This window comes from Acanthopagrus latus, chromosome 11 (assembly GCF_904848185.1).
Source record: "Acanthopagrus latus isolate v.2019 chromosome 11, fAcaLat1.1, whole genome shotgun sequence".
Taxonomy (NCBI): Eukaryota; Metazoa; Chordata; class Actinopteri; order Spariformes; family Sparidae; genus Acanthopagrus; species Acanthopagrus latus.
The window spans coordinates 21,200,343-21,215,560 of NC_051049.1; the positions used below are offsets into that span (position 1 = coordinate 21,200,343).

Below are 15,218 nucleotides of genomic sequence, written 5' to 3' on the forward strand. Positions count from 1 at the left end.
TTTATTTAAAATATTGCCATAACTGACTCCAAACAATAAAAACGATATTCAATTATAATAAATGGGCATCAATTTATAGTTAATACATGTACTTGATCATATTTCTTATTATAGCTAGGTTACAATATGAAGGCAGAGAGGCATATTATTTCGAAGGGTTCTGAGCGGAAGTCAGTGTCAGTGTCTCGAGCCTGACACTGGTGTACTTTTCGTTTCGTAGGGAGGAGTCAGACGTTAGTTTCTGTATTAAAGTGACATGTTTATTGAATTAACAGTAATTATTCAACATGTATCGCACAGTGTATCCATAATGTAGTCTGTGCATGCGGCTGACTTGAAGCTATCGATCGGTAACCAGACAAATTTCGATAAAAGATCGAAGGAAACGGACGGAACAGGAAGGCGGAACAAGTAAGTTGGGGAAAGTGGCTTTCAACTGAGCCATTTCGTCACCGTTTGATCGTCCGTCCGACATAATGGATGTTTTAACACGGTTAATGTGGAAGATGTGACGTGGACTGAGTGCTAAAACGCGTGTTTGTCGTCTGTTATTCGGTGTGTTTTGGGGGTTTGTTTGTTTTTGTTTTTTTGTTTTTTTTAGCTGAAAGCAACAAGTCGGAACGAGTTAGCTAACGACAGTCACGTCACGAATAAACTTGGTCCAGTCGTCATGTGCCCCGCTGTTTAATCTCTGGCTTTCATCCTGTAAAGTGTGCGCAAAATGACACGAACTGCGCATTATCGCGTTATTGTTGACTGTATGAACCCAGCGGCGCCCCGTTATATTAATAACAGACGGTTTGAGTCGGTTTTATTGTCATTCCGCAGATTCTTGGTTTCACGGCGGAATTGGTGCCTGAAAGAGGAAATGACTCATGTTCACTTCAACACGATGTTTCATATTTAAAGCCTTCCTGCTGTCACTGTTCGGACTTGTCGTTGCGCTGAGATGTAGAGGATTACACTGATCTCAGACATGTTCACTTTTCTCACCAGTTAGTGGCGGATGAAACAAGTGAACTGAATAATAAACTAAAATGTCATGTCATGATGTTACTATAGCAATGTATTTATCTTCTTCTACCAGACATTCATGGCTTCATCTTGACAGATCTTTATTTAGTGGCAGCATTCACACTATGGCGTTTTCATATTTGCCTGAGGACATGGGCAAGGGGCTCATATTTTACTACTTAATGCAACTTTAGGCCCAAGACGGTGCAAAAACTGGGACACAGATGCTCTTATTGTGTAATCACCTCTCATGAGTTATGTTTGAAAAGCGTGGGAGTTTGTAAAAAGAGCTGAAAAGCTCACTTGCTCACTGATTAATTTATCAATAGATACAAGCTTAAAGAAGATGATACCGAGTTCAGGCTTAACTTGGGTTTGCAGCTTTTTGTGATCGTAAACTGAACCTGATTATGGTATTATAATGGACATGGGCATTTTATTTTTGGTCATCTGATAGACAAAAGATGATCAAAGTACCTATTTGTAAAAAAAAAAAAAAAAAAAAAAAGTACAATGTTCAAGTACATTTTTGGGTCTCATTCCCAACCTGTACATTGTGTAACCCATTTTTTAAATCCACTGCTTGGATGTTTCTGTAGTTAGTCAGATGTCGAGCACAGGGCATGCACACATGCACTGAACTGCAAATTGGGATAGTAGGTTGGGTCGCCTGCCATCCCAAAGTGCCAGTCTTTGACAAGTTGGGGACTCAAAACCCTTTTTATCAATAAAAAACAAACTGAAAAAGAATTAATTGTGAAGACTGTAATATTTTGTGAAATGTAATGCATAGAAATCAGGCTTGACAGAATATCAGTGAAAATGTAAATCTGTTAATTGAACTCTGTCCCTCTCTGCCTTTGCAGGATCACAGACTGAGTCGCAACAAATACCAAAAGACAATCCATAACAACAAATCTGCGCTTGTTGTTGACAAAATTCTTGACTGCCTCCATTTCAACATTAAATAATTCACCAGAAGCACTCAAACAAATTGCCCGCCGCCAACACATGCAACCATGTCCATGGCCCTGAAACAAGTCTTCAACAAAGACAGGACATTCCGGCCCAAGCGCAAGTTTGAGCCCGGGACGCAGCGCTTCGAGCTGCACAAGAAGGCCCAGGCATCTCTGAACGCTGGGCTGGACCTGAAGCAGGCCGTGCAGCTGCCCCACGGCGAGGACCTCAACGACTGGGTGGCCGTTCACGTGGTCGACTTCTTCAACCGCATCAACCTCATCTACGGCACCATCAGCGACTCCTGCACCGATCAAACCTGCCCCGTCATGTCCGGGGGGCCCAAGTACGAATACCGCTGGCAGGACGAGCACAAATACAAGAGGCCGACGGCGCTGTCAGCCCCCAAATACATGAGCCTGCTCATGGACTGGATCGAGGTACAAATCAACAATGAGAACATCTTCCCCACCAATGTCGGTAAGTGTTGAGAGTAGCTACAGATGGCATGTTAAGACTTTGGCTGTTTATCCAGAATTAGGTCACAGACCTTTTGGTTTTGTGTCCTCTAGAATTTGTCAAGAAAACCAACTGTAAAGAATCTCAGGGACTGCTTCATATCTCTGAAATCAGATAGTGAAATCTGCTTGTGAGCAAACCAAACCTTCACCCATGCATAGACAATGAGCACAGACTCCTGATGTCACAAATTATTGTGAGTTAGGCTACTCTGATTAATTACTGGCTGAGATAATATTGTGCCCATACCAAATCATGAGAGCTCAAAGTAATGATATAAAACGGACAGAACTCTCACAGTTGAAATCTGTCACACCTAGAGCAGAGAAAAGCTGAAAACAACATATTTATTCTACAGAAAGTTATGCTTATTTAATCAGATTTCTCTTGAATATTGTCGCATGAAATACTGATTAATTTGGGGAACACTAAAACTTATTTAGTAAACACAAAGGGGAAAAAAATAAGCCAAAATGTTGCTGTAACATTCAAAAATGTGGCATTTTTTCTCCTAAAATGACTTTTTGATAATTAATCTTTCTTTCACTAGACTCATTCATTTCATCACTAGTCACACGAACCCCCCCCCCCCGGCAAAATGCCACTTTAATGATCACCATTTTTAAAAATGTTAAAATGAGATGAAGCATTTAAAATCTGAAGCCTCACTCCAAAACAGATAACCCAAAGATGTTTTGAATTCACTGTGCAAGGCCACATTTGTCAGATTACCTTCAGTGTGCACATCGCAAACACTATCAGTTAATCTCCTGTAGCATTCAGGGTTTTCCATTATCTCGGTCTGCAGCTCAGTGCATGTGTGCATGCCCTGTGCCCGACATCTGACTAACTACAGAAACATCCAAGCAGTGGATTTAAAAATGGGTCACACAATGTACAGGCGGCTATGAATAGAAACAACCTCTGACGTGTCTGTCCTCTGGAACAGATTCCTGAAATATTATTGAATTAGTCAAAGCAAAACGACATATTAAATTAATCACTTGGTTAGAGTGGAGGCTTATCCCCCGGACCAAGTCATGTTGGTTTCCATTCACGGATGACGTGACTCGAGCCGGGTTCTTAAGCATGCTGGTATCTGACCTGAGGGGCTCCGGGGGACAAAAGAGGACAAGAGACACATTGAAAATGTTGTTAAAATCTTCTGCGAGAACTGCTTTAACTGCATCAATATTTCAAAGATGGTCCTTTCTGGGAAGCAGGTAGCCAAAGGTCATTGTGGATTGATCGTGGCGTTTTCCTGTCTCTGTCTGTCTGACTCTCAGGTACTCCCTTCCCTAAGACCTTCATGCAGGTGGCTAAGAAGATTTTGTCTCGTCTGTTCCGGGTGTTTGTCCACGTCTACATCCACCACTTTGACCGCGTGAGCCAGATGGGGGCCGAAGCTCACGTCAACACCTGCTACAAGCATTACTACTACTTTGTCACTGAGTTCAACCTCACAGACCAGAAAGAGCTGGAGCCTCTGGTGAGTCAAAGAGGGGATGAGGTCTAAAACGGAGATTAGGTCTAAAATAAAAAAGCTTTGATGTGCTTGAGTATTTACAGTCGCTCATTTGACCACTACTCAAGACAGGACTGGCTTCTGGCTGCACTAACCTGTGCATCATTAGCCACATGTCTCCTGTGTTTCGTGATTGTCCTGGCTTGCCCTAGAGAACTATTGCAGGGATTGTAGACCGTGATTGCAGCGGAAATTGCAACATGTAAGCAGTGATTTGCAACATGAGATCAACTCCTCTTGCAATAATTTTAAGATGTTAGATTAAGAGGGGTGGCTGTAGCCCAGCTGGTAGAGCAGGTCGACTAGTGATCGGAAGGTTGCTGGTTCAAATCCCGGCTCTGGGCAGGACTGGGCTGCATGTTTAAGTGTCTTTGAGCAAGATACTGAACCCCACATTGCTCATCAGTGAGGGCCCTGCAATGAGCTGGCGACTTGTCCAGGTAGTACCCTGCCCTCGCCCTGAGGCAAGGCTGGGAGTGGCTCCAGCAGCAACACCCCGTGACCCCATGGAAAGGGATAAGCGGTTACGGACAATGACATGACATGATATGTTAGATTAAGAGAATCAAAGAAGGAGACAAATTTATCAGCTACTTGCGAGTGGCCATCATTTGTGAAACAGGATGCAGCCACCACATGCGATCTGCATGTAAGCAGCCCTGGCAAAAATCATTAATCTGAAACAGGACCCTGGCTGGTGACCTTGTGCTGTGTGTGTGTGTGTGTGTGTGTGTGTGTGTAATTACAGTGTCATTTGTTATAAAGACACATATACATATATATATATATATATATATATATATATATATATATATATATATATATATATATATATATATATATATATATATATATATATATATATATATATATATATATATATATATATATATATATATATATATATATATATATATATATATATATATATATATACTGGTTTCTTATTAATCTAGATAATGTTATTTTTTGCGTATCTGTTGAAATCATTAATTTACAAGATAAGTTTCTCAGTCAGGCTGAATTACTGCACAGCCTCAACTGATGTAATGCTGTGATTGATTGTGTGCTGATTGTTAATTGATTTTTAATGACCTCGCCACACTTTGTAAGCGATTTATACAGTTAGTTCTCTGCCTCGTGTTGTAACAAAGGCCTGTGTGACCAGAGGTTTAGACAGTAAACTGGATGTTTGTGTAGTGTGTGTTGTTCCTTTCGAAAATTCTGAACAGCCATGACAACAGCACATACAAGTACTGGTTCTGGTTTAATTTTCAAATCTGTATCTGTTGCATTTTTCCTCATATAATATCTTTTCCACATGAGTTTACACATTTGATTTAAAGAACCTACTTAATCCTTCATAAAGAGTTGTAGCATCTTATGTCTCATGTGCTTTGTGTCTGCAGAAGGAGATGACCGCTCGGATGTGTCACTGAGGAGGCACAACTGACCTGTCGACACGCCGGACAAACGCATCCGTCCATTTAGAAGACTGCAGCGGAGAACTTAAAGAACAAACAAATTCAGAAGAGTCTATTTTTATATTTAAGTACTGTAATCTATTTTAGCCACAAATTGTAGGTTTTAACCAAGAACCTTGTCTTATGAGGCGTTCCTGCTCCTTTTTAAACATTTTATCAGAGCTCAGTATTAAGACGTGTATGTTTGTGTTGATGTTTTTCTATTTTATTTGAATCTCAATCATTCCAGGATGCTTCTGTCTTTCCATCTAAAATGATCTAAAATTAGTACGATTTCTTACTGTACATTTATAAAATCAATATGTTGTTACATTAAAATATTCTCTACTCTATTATAAGTTGATTTTTGTAATCAGTATTTAAATCTGCACTGTGCAGTGCAGTGTCATCTATTGATTTTTTTTTTTTTTTTTTTTTTTTCCCCCTGGGGTTTTTTCTGAGAAATGGTCAACAGTTCAATCAGTTTTCCCAATCGAAACTGAACAGTCAATGTAGTATTTTTGTTTTCTGGCAGATAAAGTATTATGACAAATGTTAAATTAACAATGAGGAAAAAAAATCTGTCTCTGATTTTATACATTTTTAAGGTTTTAAAGACCATATCAGGCATCTAAATAAATGTGGGACCTGGTACTGTTCACAAGTCACATACATATTTGGAAATGAACTAAATACAGTAATTGCCTGCTGGTGACTCTCACATTATCAAGTCTGTGTCACTGCACACTTTGGGCCTCAGGCCATAAGGCAGGTTCTCAGATGACAAACCCACAGGTGTTCATTGCAGACCTTCAGCCACACTCTTGGCAGCTGAAGGTCACACGAGACTCCAACCTCACATGACAAAACTCGGGTGGTGGCACATGTTCAGTACACCAAGTGCGAAACCGTCCACCGGGTGGCAGCAGACACCAAAACCTGTCTGTGGTGAGACGGTGGAATGTTACAGTAAATGTTTTGTATCACTTATGCAATCTGTCCAATGTCCCAGTTATAGCGATGGAGGGGGGAAGTGGAGCCCTCCTAGACTTGATTCAGGTTAATGATTTGACTATAAGCTGGTTACATAAGAAACAGGCCAGACTGTACCGCGATGACAACAGAGTTTTTGTTTTGAATGAACCCGGCTTTGCATGATTGGGTCAGCAGCAGTCATGAATAGGCTTGAGAACAACATTGTTGGTCAGATTTAGAGGATGTTACCGGTCACACTGGTTCAGATTATGTAAATAAGGAGCAGCAGTCTTGCGCACAGGAAACACTCCAGTGCGAGCACCAACACAAGATAACTTCTGCCAACTATTCTGCCAAGTATGAGGTGTGAGAAGTAGTCAGGATTGATTTATATTAGTACTCATTATTCAAAGTATAAAAACTGAGGTGTAATTACAATTTATTGAACATATTAAATGTACTAAGTTGTATTTATTTTTCAGTGATGGAATGTAAAAAAGCACATTTACTCAATTACCGTTACTAAGTATAATTTTGATGTTCTTCTACTTTACTTGACTATTTCCATTTTCTGCTACTTTCTACTCCTAATTCATGACACTGTGGAGGCAAATTTTGTGCTTTTCTCTCAAGTAAATTTATTTGATCACTTTAGTTTGCAGATTGAACTTTTTTTTATTGATTCATGTTTTCAGCAGTCAAGTTAAAAGAAACATGACAGTCAGAAGTGCTGAATATAGAATCTAAAAATCAACCAGGCAGATGATAGATGGACCAGTGTAAACAGTATAAATACATTAAAATATATGTATAATTTACTCAACTTGTATTTTTGATACTTACATTCGATATCAGATACTCAATAATGTAAAAAGTAACCAAAACGTACTCACACATCTTGGTTGATGCTTGAATATTATTTACACACCCAGAAGTCATACCTGTAAAAGTAAAGGTGTCATCTGGCAATACATTGTCTTAGGAGCAATTTTTGGATCTGACATTCAGCATTTTTCTTTTCTTTGTTTTGTCTAAATCTGATTGCAGATAAGAATAAATCAATTTAAAAATACACTGGCTCTGATGCAGCATGTCATATGCAAAGTAATTAGTAACTGAAGTTATTAAATGTAGTGAAGTACAATATTTGCCACCAAACTGCAGTGGAGGAGAAAAATAAAACAGAAGAAAATGGAAATTATTTTGTTACATCTCCTCAAAATCACTTCATAAATGCTGGGACTGGGCGACAAAATCAAATATCACAGTATTTTGGCCAAACACAATACATACAATACAATATGACAATTTCAGGGACAACTGTAACACTTTTGATAAATGTTCATTGGTAATGCTGATATATTGACTAAAAGATAAAGTATTGGTGCCTTAAATAGCCTTTAAAACCAGGAAAAGACAACACTTATGCCATATCACGATATGACAGTATTAAAAGTCAAAGATGATATGTCTCGTATCACTATAACGATATACTGCCCAGCCCTAACATCACCAAGCTCGACTGACACATGAACATGCAGCATTTTTATGCCGGTTGAGGTGAAGCTGACTGGTTGTACTGCTGTGTGGTTTTATCAAATGCATCCGGTACCTGCAGCTGTAAGATAAATGGAGCAGTGCCCAGAGTTGCAGTACAGCAGGAGCATAAAGTAGCATTAAAATTGAAATACTCAAAGTGTACAAGTACTTGTGGAAAGTCAAACTGTTGTAGTGTAATGGCTGGAAGATACTGTCTACAGTTTCCCTCCTTCCTTCAAGAAGACACTCTTTTGGCATTTGAATGTAAGTCTTAACAAACCAGCATGATGTAACTATCTGCCCCAATAACATCAACTGAAGTGACCTCATTGCCTACTGAAACCTGATCCTCTTACAGGATTGTCCCTCCTCTTTACCTCCTCCCAGCAGAGTCACTTCCTCTCCAACACTGCACTGTGCGCTGGCAGCGGGCGTCGTGTGTGTTACGTGTGAGACGAGCCGCGTCCGCCTCTCGCTTTCTCCTCCCTCTGCTGTGTTTTTCTCTCCCGGAATGTACTGAGTGGCCCTGAAGGCCTCTGCAGTTTGCAAGACATTAAAAGAAAGTACTGGAAGGGGTCCAAGAACAAGGGGAAGGTTTTTCTGGCTGAGTCCAATCAGACTGAAGCTTGTCTAGCTCAGTCAGGGTTTACACAGCAGTGTCTGTCTGCCTGTTGTTGTGATGGCACAAGTGTGATTGTTTACAAGGGTTCGGGAGATAATGTGACTCAGCGAATGTTGGAACGTGCACACACCCTTAACGGTTTTGAGGGTTTGTGTGACTCACTTGCCTCACGAATGCTGTAGCTGGCAGAGATGTAAAGTACAGGCATGATTTTAGGAAGAGGAGCCGCAAAGGTTCCAGTAAGAGGATGTCGTCCGTAAAGTCCCTCTCCGGTTAAATTGTTGTTTTTCTCCTTGTTGCTGCCCTTGAATGTTTGAACTTCACCGTGCAGAACGGCTCATGTGCAGAGTTAAATGCTGCAAGGCTGTTTTCACATCTGTGTGGCTTAAACTGTCTTACTGTCTCTGTGCTTATTGAAAATCTGATCTGAAGAGGCGGGACTATGAGCATGATTTGTGACATCACTTTGGAAGACAATCCTGGCCCAATGGAGTGGTGTACTGAAGAGTCCTAACATGGAAATAAGTTTGGAGTCATCTTAGCCCAAAGTCTTATTTCTTTGCCGATTGCATTCATGCTTCGAAAATCATAAAAAATGGAGTTAGATTTGTGTAGATTATGTCGCTGAACAAAGCGTGCGTGTCGTAAATTTAGCAATAACCTTAAATGGGCCTGTGCAACAGTTTTTAGCAGTTTGAACGCATTCATTGTTCATAGTTTAGAAATGGAGGCCGTTAACATGGACCAACGACCGGCTTCCCGCGCATCTCAGAATTCAAACAAGAGCCGCTCGGCTTTATGTCAAGGGAACCGTGGTGACGCTAACTTCAAGGCTAGCTGACAAAAATACGTCAACCCTCCCACTCTCTATTCTCAAAAGGTTTCTCCAAGAACGGACCATACAGTGCAAGTAGGGGACCTCTTAGTTGAACATGTGACAAGGAAAATAATTGTAAATCTATACAGTTTTGAACTTTTAATAAAAAATGACCTCAGACACACATTAAAAAGTGCAAGTGATATTTAAAGGGGGGCTACAGGAAAGGTATTTTATTTGCATTGCTTCGCTCTAAGAATCTTCTGCTTTCTCTTGAGTCGCCTGACGTTAAACTAGAAAATATGTGGGTTATGGATCATTCATGGAGAAAAATGTTAACAGCCATTTGAAGGACTCAGGCCAAACAATTCATTAAGTGAAGAATCAGCAGACTGATAAACAGTGAAAACAGTTGTCAGTTGCAGACATGACTGTCACAACGCTCCACTATAGGACGATAAAATCAAGCTACAACGCAACAATGTAGGCTATCTCGATCTGTATTCTAATGACTTTTACGTCATCTATCGTTCGAATCTAAACAGAATGTTTCCATGTTGTAACCACAGAAAAAAAAAAGCTACTTCCCTCTCTATTGTGAACGTGCAAGTGTCCCTCTGTGGGCTGATTACCACAGCCATTAAAAAAAACAAGCTGGAGCTGTTACAACATGTCCTAAAGCTTTCTCACTTCCTATTTTCTGAAAGCACACGATTCACTGCACGTAAACACTCTCAGATTCGAAAATCGTGACACAAACTCTACATGACTTGACATTTCAACTGTGTGCCAGTAACTAATAACAGATTGCAGTTGGCACATTGGCCAAAATCTGAGAGGAGAAATTAAAAAAACATGATTTATTTCAGAATAAGTGCTGTACGTCGTTATGGAATGAGAGCAAAGTGAGATGAAAAAAAAAAGCATGCAAAAGGTTTTCAAGAGCAGGACAGGAACGAAAATGGAACAAAACAAATGCTGTTGCAAAATCCCTGGCAGCTCTTTCTGTGTTAAAGGAGTTTTGCTGGATATTGGAGTGGTTTCAGCGGCCTCTTCCTAACTGGAGGCCGCTTCCTTCTAGGAACTTTACACTGAGAGGGTTTCTTAGAAAAGGTGTAATACGCGCCTGGGGCACTGTGACCTGTATGCAACATAATCTAATAGTGTAAGGCGGCAGGCTGCTTCTCACACACTTATCATCTTCGTCTTTGACAGTTTTACTTGGACATGCCAGACGTGCGTTTCATGAATACATTTGCAGGAGAGTGCTTGTTCACGTGCACAGATGCATATAGCATGCAGGACTGTACTGTTTGTAAAAGATATCACAGGTGTGTTTTTGAAACAAATCCTGCCGCCTGGGCTGGTTCGACATAAGGCTCGATCCATGTAGTTAGTATTAGGGGTGGACAAAATCTACCAGCCCAAGAAAATATCTTAAATTTGAAAACTAATTTCCTGCCTTTTCTGAAATCATTGTAAAAATCACCAACACGTGGGATGAACTTTTTTTTTAAACTCTTGATCTTTTACAATAATGTCTTCTAGTGTGTTGTGTCATTTTTTTTTTTTTTTAACCTTTTCCTGTGTGTTCATGGGAGAGATCAGGGATGATGACCATCGACCAATCGGAGTTCATCAATTGTTACATGGCAACACATGCAGGTATTGCATAAGTAAGTGTAGAAGGGGTTACATGAACGCTTAAAAACATAAAGTTGTTGTACTTCAGCGGCTCTACATTTGAAAGATCCTCTTACAGACTTTCTGACAGTATCACATATTCACTGATGAAGTATAACATTTACTTAACTACTGTACTTAAGTGCAATTTTGAGATAATTGTACTTATACTTCCACTCCACCACATCATCGAGGCAAGTTTTGTACTTTTTACTCCACTACATTTATCTGATAACTTTGGTTACTAGTTACTTCATCGCGCTGCACCAGAGCCAGAGTAGTACATATTTAAAATGTATGCCTGACCGTGGGCTTCAGGAAAATGGGAGGCCAGGGAATAGGTTGTATAGCTCTGGACAATGTTTGACAGCACAACATGCATTTTCTGCTGACTGGCTCACTGTTGGGTTAGTGAGTTGCTGAAACACGCAGCTGCAGCGTAAAGTCATACATTAACTTCACCAGAACTTATATCAAACACAGTGAAGTGATGCAGGTACATATATCCTCTGAGAGTGATATCAATAATCTACAGCTTTATCGTCATACGCCATCAGGATATCACAGAAGATAGCCTTGAACTGCAGTTTTGCCGTGAACAACAACAGAGACACGCCTCTGTTATATGATATTTCAGACTGGAGTAACGTCTGCCCTTAAAGAGGACCCCCATCCTGAGTGTCTCCTGGTGAGAGCCATTCACAGCAGAGACGGGGATGTTACCACATGAAGTTATTTATGATGGCCCATCCCTCTTCTTTTTGACCTGTAGTGACACAGACCCACCTCCCTGCGCTTCCACGACGTGTGATCTTGTTTTCCTGCTAAACCTTCAACTACACCGTGTGCTCCTGGTTAGGGATCGGCAGCCAGCGGCTTGCGTAATGTTTGCTACCACTGGGCTTATGTTTGAGGGGCAGAAGGTGAAGGGAGGCGGAGAGGCAGAAAAGCCTCCGGTCACAAGACATTCAACTCCTGAAAACAAACCGTACACAGCTTTAACTCGGACACCCTTGATAAACAGATGAATGCTACACACAGCATGTCTGTGGACGAAGGATTATATACAGTGATAAATTACACTCGGACATACAGTTTAACAACAAAACATGTGGCACATAAAAGCATTTACCCTCCCTGGCAGAGAAGGCAACGTGTGGTGAAATGCTTACCAGTTGTTGCCAATTTCTATTATTAGTATCTTAATTATGGGCATGTATGTAATAGAAAAATACTGATATGAGATGTTGCTCCGTCAACCCCCTCTTGACTTTAATCTCTTAAAATACTGTATGAGTGTGTCGTGTCAGTGTCAAATTTGCATTGGCATCTCACAATTAGCAGATGAGTTGAGACAGCAAACCTTTCTGCATCATCAGAATTCTTGGATTCCTTTCATTATCACAACCCTGAGAAAACCACCTCCTCGTCAGGCTCCAAAACGTGCCCGTGGCTGTCTGCCTGTTCACGTGTCACAAAAAGTGGGGGGCTGCAGCTAGCTATTGTGCTTATCTCCCTTGTCAATTGCCGCGCCTAAAATCCAAATGATTTCTGTGCATTATGGGGAGACTTTTGTGTGTTTTGAGTTCATTTTTTAAGGTTTCAAGATTGAAAACTTTCCTAAAGCAAATAACTTATAATCCATCACAGTTAGTCTAATAAAAATCTAAATAGTGGAGATTAATTCCTAGTTGTAATCAGTGGTGACGGTTTACTAAGTGCATTTACTCAGATACTGTACTAAAGTACAGTTTTGAGGTACTTCCATTTCAGAAGGAAATGCTGTACTTTTTACTCCACTACATTTATCTGACAGTTGTAGTTACAGTTACAGGGAATGACATCATATATTAATACCAGTCCAACACTGGAGTGCTATGTACTTAGTTACATTCCATCACTGGTATCCAGTGTACACACACAAGTATACACAAGTCTACTTTGATACAGTAAATACATAAATGCAATGTGAGTGCATTTAAATCCGATACTTGTGTATTGTTTTAACATGACATCTTTACTCTCATTCAAGTAAGACTTATAAAAGACAGATACCGTGGTATGCGGTGTCATTTCAAACTTGTCCCTATATATAAATGTACTTAGTTAAATTCCATCACTGGTATTTTGTCATAGATTAAACGACCCAACCGTATAGTAAAGTAATCACAGTAATCACTAAGTCATTATTTGAGAGTGCTTTTTGAAGCATACTGTTTAAAATTTTTGATTGCAGGACTTGCTTTTTCTCCTTTGCTACTTTTCCTGTGCTTGTAAAAAGAGCCAACATCTGAAGCTTTCCTCGAGATTGCATGTGTGTTTCACTAGGTTTGTATAGCCCATGATACTGTGATACTGAAATGCCCTAACAGCTGATGTCATGTCACTGCTCCAGTATGAGTAAGTTAACTGCGTGCAGTGACTCAGACAGGGGATTTCTTTGAACACCCATCTGGCTATAGCCATTGATTACTGGTTGCGACACTGACGTTTTATGGCATTATAGTTGCACAGTTTTCCATTTCTGAGCCACACAAAGAGGGAGAAGGATGGTGTGCGTGTGCTTGCATTTCTTGTTTACTCACAAGTTGGCATAAAGCTGATAAATTACTCTTTAATGTTCAATCTCCTGTCTAGAATGTGGCTGTGACGTCCAGTGACAGCAGCAGAAACGGTTAGCCAGTTATTATGATTTCACCTTCGTCAAAGTGTTAAACTGGTGAATCTGGTCTTTCTACATGCTGCACCGGTCCCATCCCTCTCCACCTCCATTTTCGATCCTCATCTCTGTCGTCAAAACAGCCGATGGTGCTGATTGTCATGCTGATGACAGTGTCACAACAGCTTCCTGCTACTTTTTACTTCTACTCCACTACATCTAAGAGGCAAATAATCAGAAAAATGCTGAATATCGGATCCAATAATTGGCCCAATTGGTAATTGGTAATATACAGGACATGAATACATATACACATACTGTATGTGTAATTTACTTTCACATGTACTTTTGATCCTAAGTACATTTGTTGCCAGAAATGTTTTTCTTTTAATACTTAAAGGTGCACTATGTAGTTTGGGGGAATACAGTTTATGCAGGAGAAAAAGTTCTTCATTGGCTTTTAAGGCTAAAGAAACTAATTACCAACCTCTTTTTGTTTTCATGACTGAATAAACATACCAACCTCAAATGCCAACACAATTTCATACTGGTTTTCTTTTGTTCATATGTGGCGGACCCTACCACGTTTCTGGCTTCAAATAGTGTCCTTATTGTGGACCTTATTTTCCTCTCTCTCTCTATCTATCTATCTATCTATCTATCTATCTATCTATCTATATATATATATATATATATATATGAATTTGTATTATTACCTCTTTAATATTGTAATGTATATGGGTCACTTAAAGTAATAATTTAACACAATATCTTCGCTGCACTATGACTTCTGGGTATTTTTCACAACACTGCACTTATTATTTTTTTCATTTTGTATGTCCCGGCTCTACATTAAAGCTATATATAATGTTTACACTGAATGAGAAAATGCAGACCCTAGACGTAGAAGTATCACCATGGCTGCAATGTTGCATCAGACATAAATATTGCAGTTGTCGTGTGCATGATTTCATGCACATTTAAGCCTGACATATTTGAGACGAGAGTACTAAAAAATAAAGTTGTATGAATTTGACTGCACGGCATGAACTGAACTGGTGGACTGCGTACATGTTGCACCGGTCCCATCCCTCTCCAGCTCCGCTGTAACTCTCATCTCCGCCATGAGAACAGCCGTAGGTGCTCTTTGTGCAGATGCGCACGTACTCGCCGTTTCATTCCTTCATGAGAAGCATGGCCTCCTAATCAAAACAGAGCTCACCGGCCGCGTACCATTTCGTGCGTGTTATCCGCTTTGTTCCCTAAAATGTGTTCAGAATCTTACCTCTGACGTCATTAAACGAATTGAACGAAAAACCTCATCAACGTATTTCTCTTTTTTACATGTGGGCCTCTTGCACCACTGGTAGCTGTTACCTTGGAAAGTAGTGAAGTTGTGGTCGTGAAACGAAATGGTATCTAGCCGCCATATCCTTTTCTAGAAA

General features: G+C 40.1%; 1 protein-coding gene across 2 annotated transcripts; it reads left to right on the forward strand.

Moving 5' to 3' along the window:
* Positions 1-173: 173 nt before the first annotated feature.
* On the forward strand, positions 174-5,831 carry mob3a (MOB kinase activator 3A). Of its 2 annotated transcripts, none has more exons than XM_037115543.1 (4): positions 174-411; positions 1,881-2,451; positions 3,777-3,979; positions 5,425-5,831. In XM_037115543.1, exons 2-4 carry the CDS (start codon positions 2,034-2,036, stop codon positions 5,452-5,454), a joined length of 651 nt encoding a protein of 216 aa, XP_036971438.1. In that variant the 5' UTR covers positions 174-411; positions 1,881-2,033; the 3' UTR covers positions 5,455-5,831. The 2 variants fall into 2 exon arrangements, with proteins under 2 accessions (XP_036971438.1, XP_036971439.1); XM_037115544.1 differs by lacking the exon at positions 174-411 and adding an exon at positions 418-555.
* Positions 5,832-15,218: the final 9,387 nt, after the last annotated feature.

Coding starts and splice junctions, on each gene's coding strand:
- mob3a (XM_037115543.1), top strand. CDS start 2,034: ATGTCCATGGCCCTGAAACAAGTCTTCAACAAAGACAGGACATTCCGG. Junction 2,452..3,776: donor CATCTTCCCCACCAATGTCG/GTAAGTGTTGAG, acceptor TCTGACTCTCAG/GTACTCCCTTCCCTAAGACC. Junction 3,980..5,424: donor AGAAAGAGCTGGAGCCTCTG/GTGAGTCAAAGA, acceptor TTGTGTCTGCAG/AAGGAGATGACCGCTCGGAT.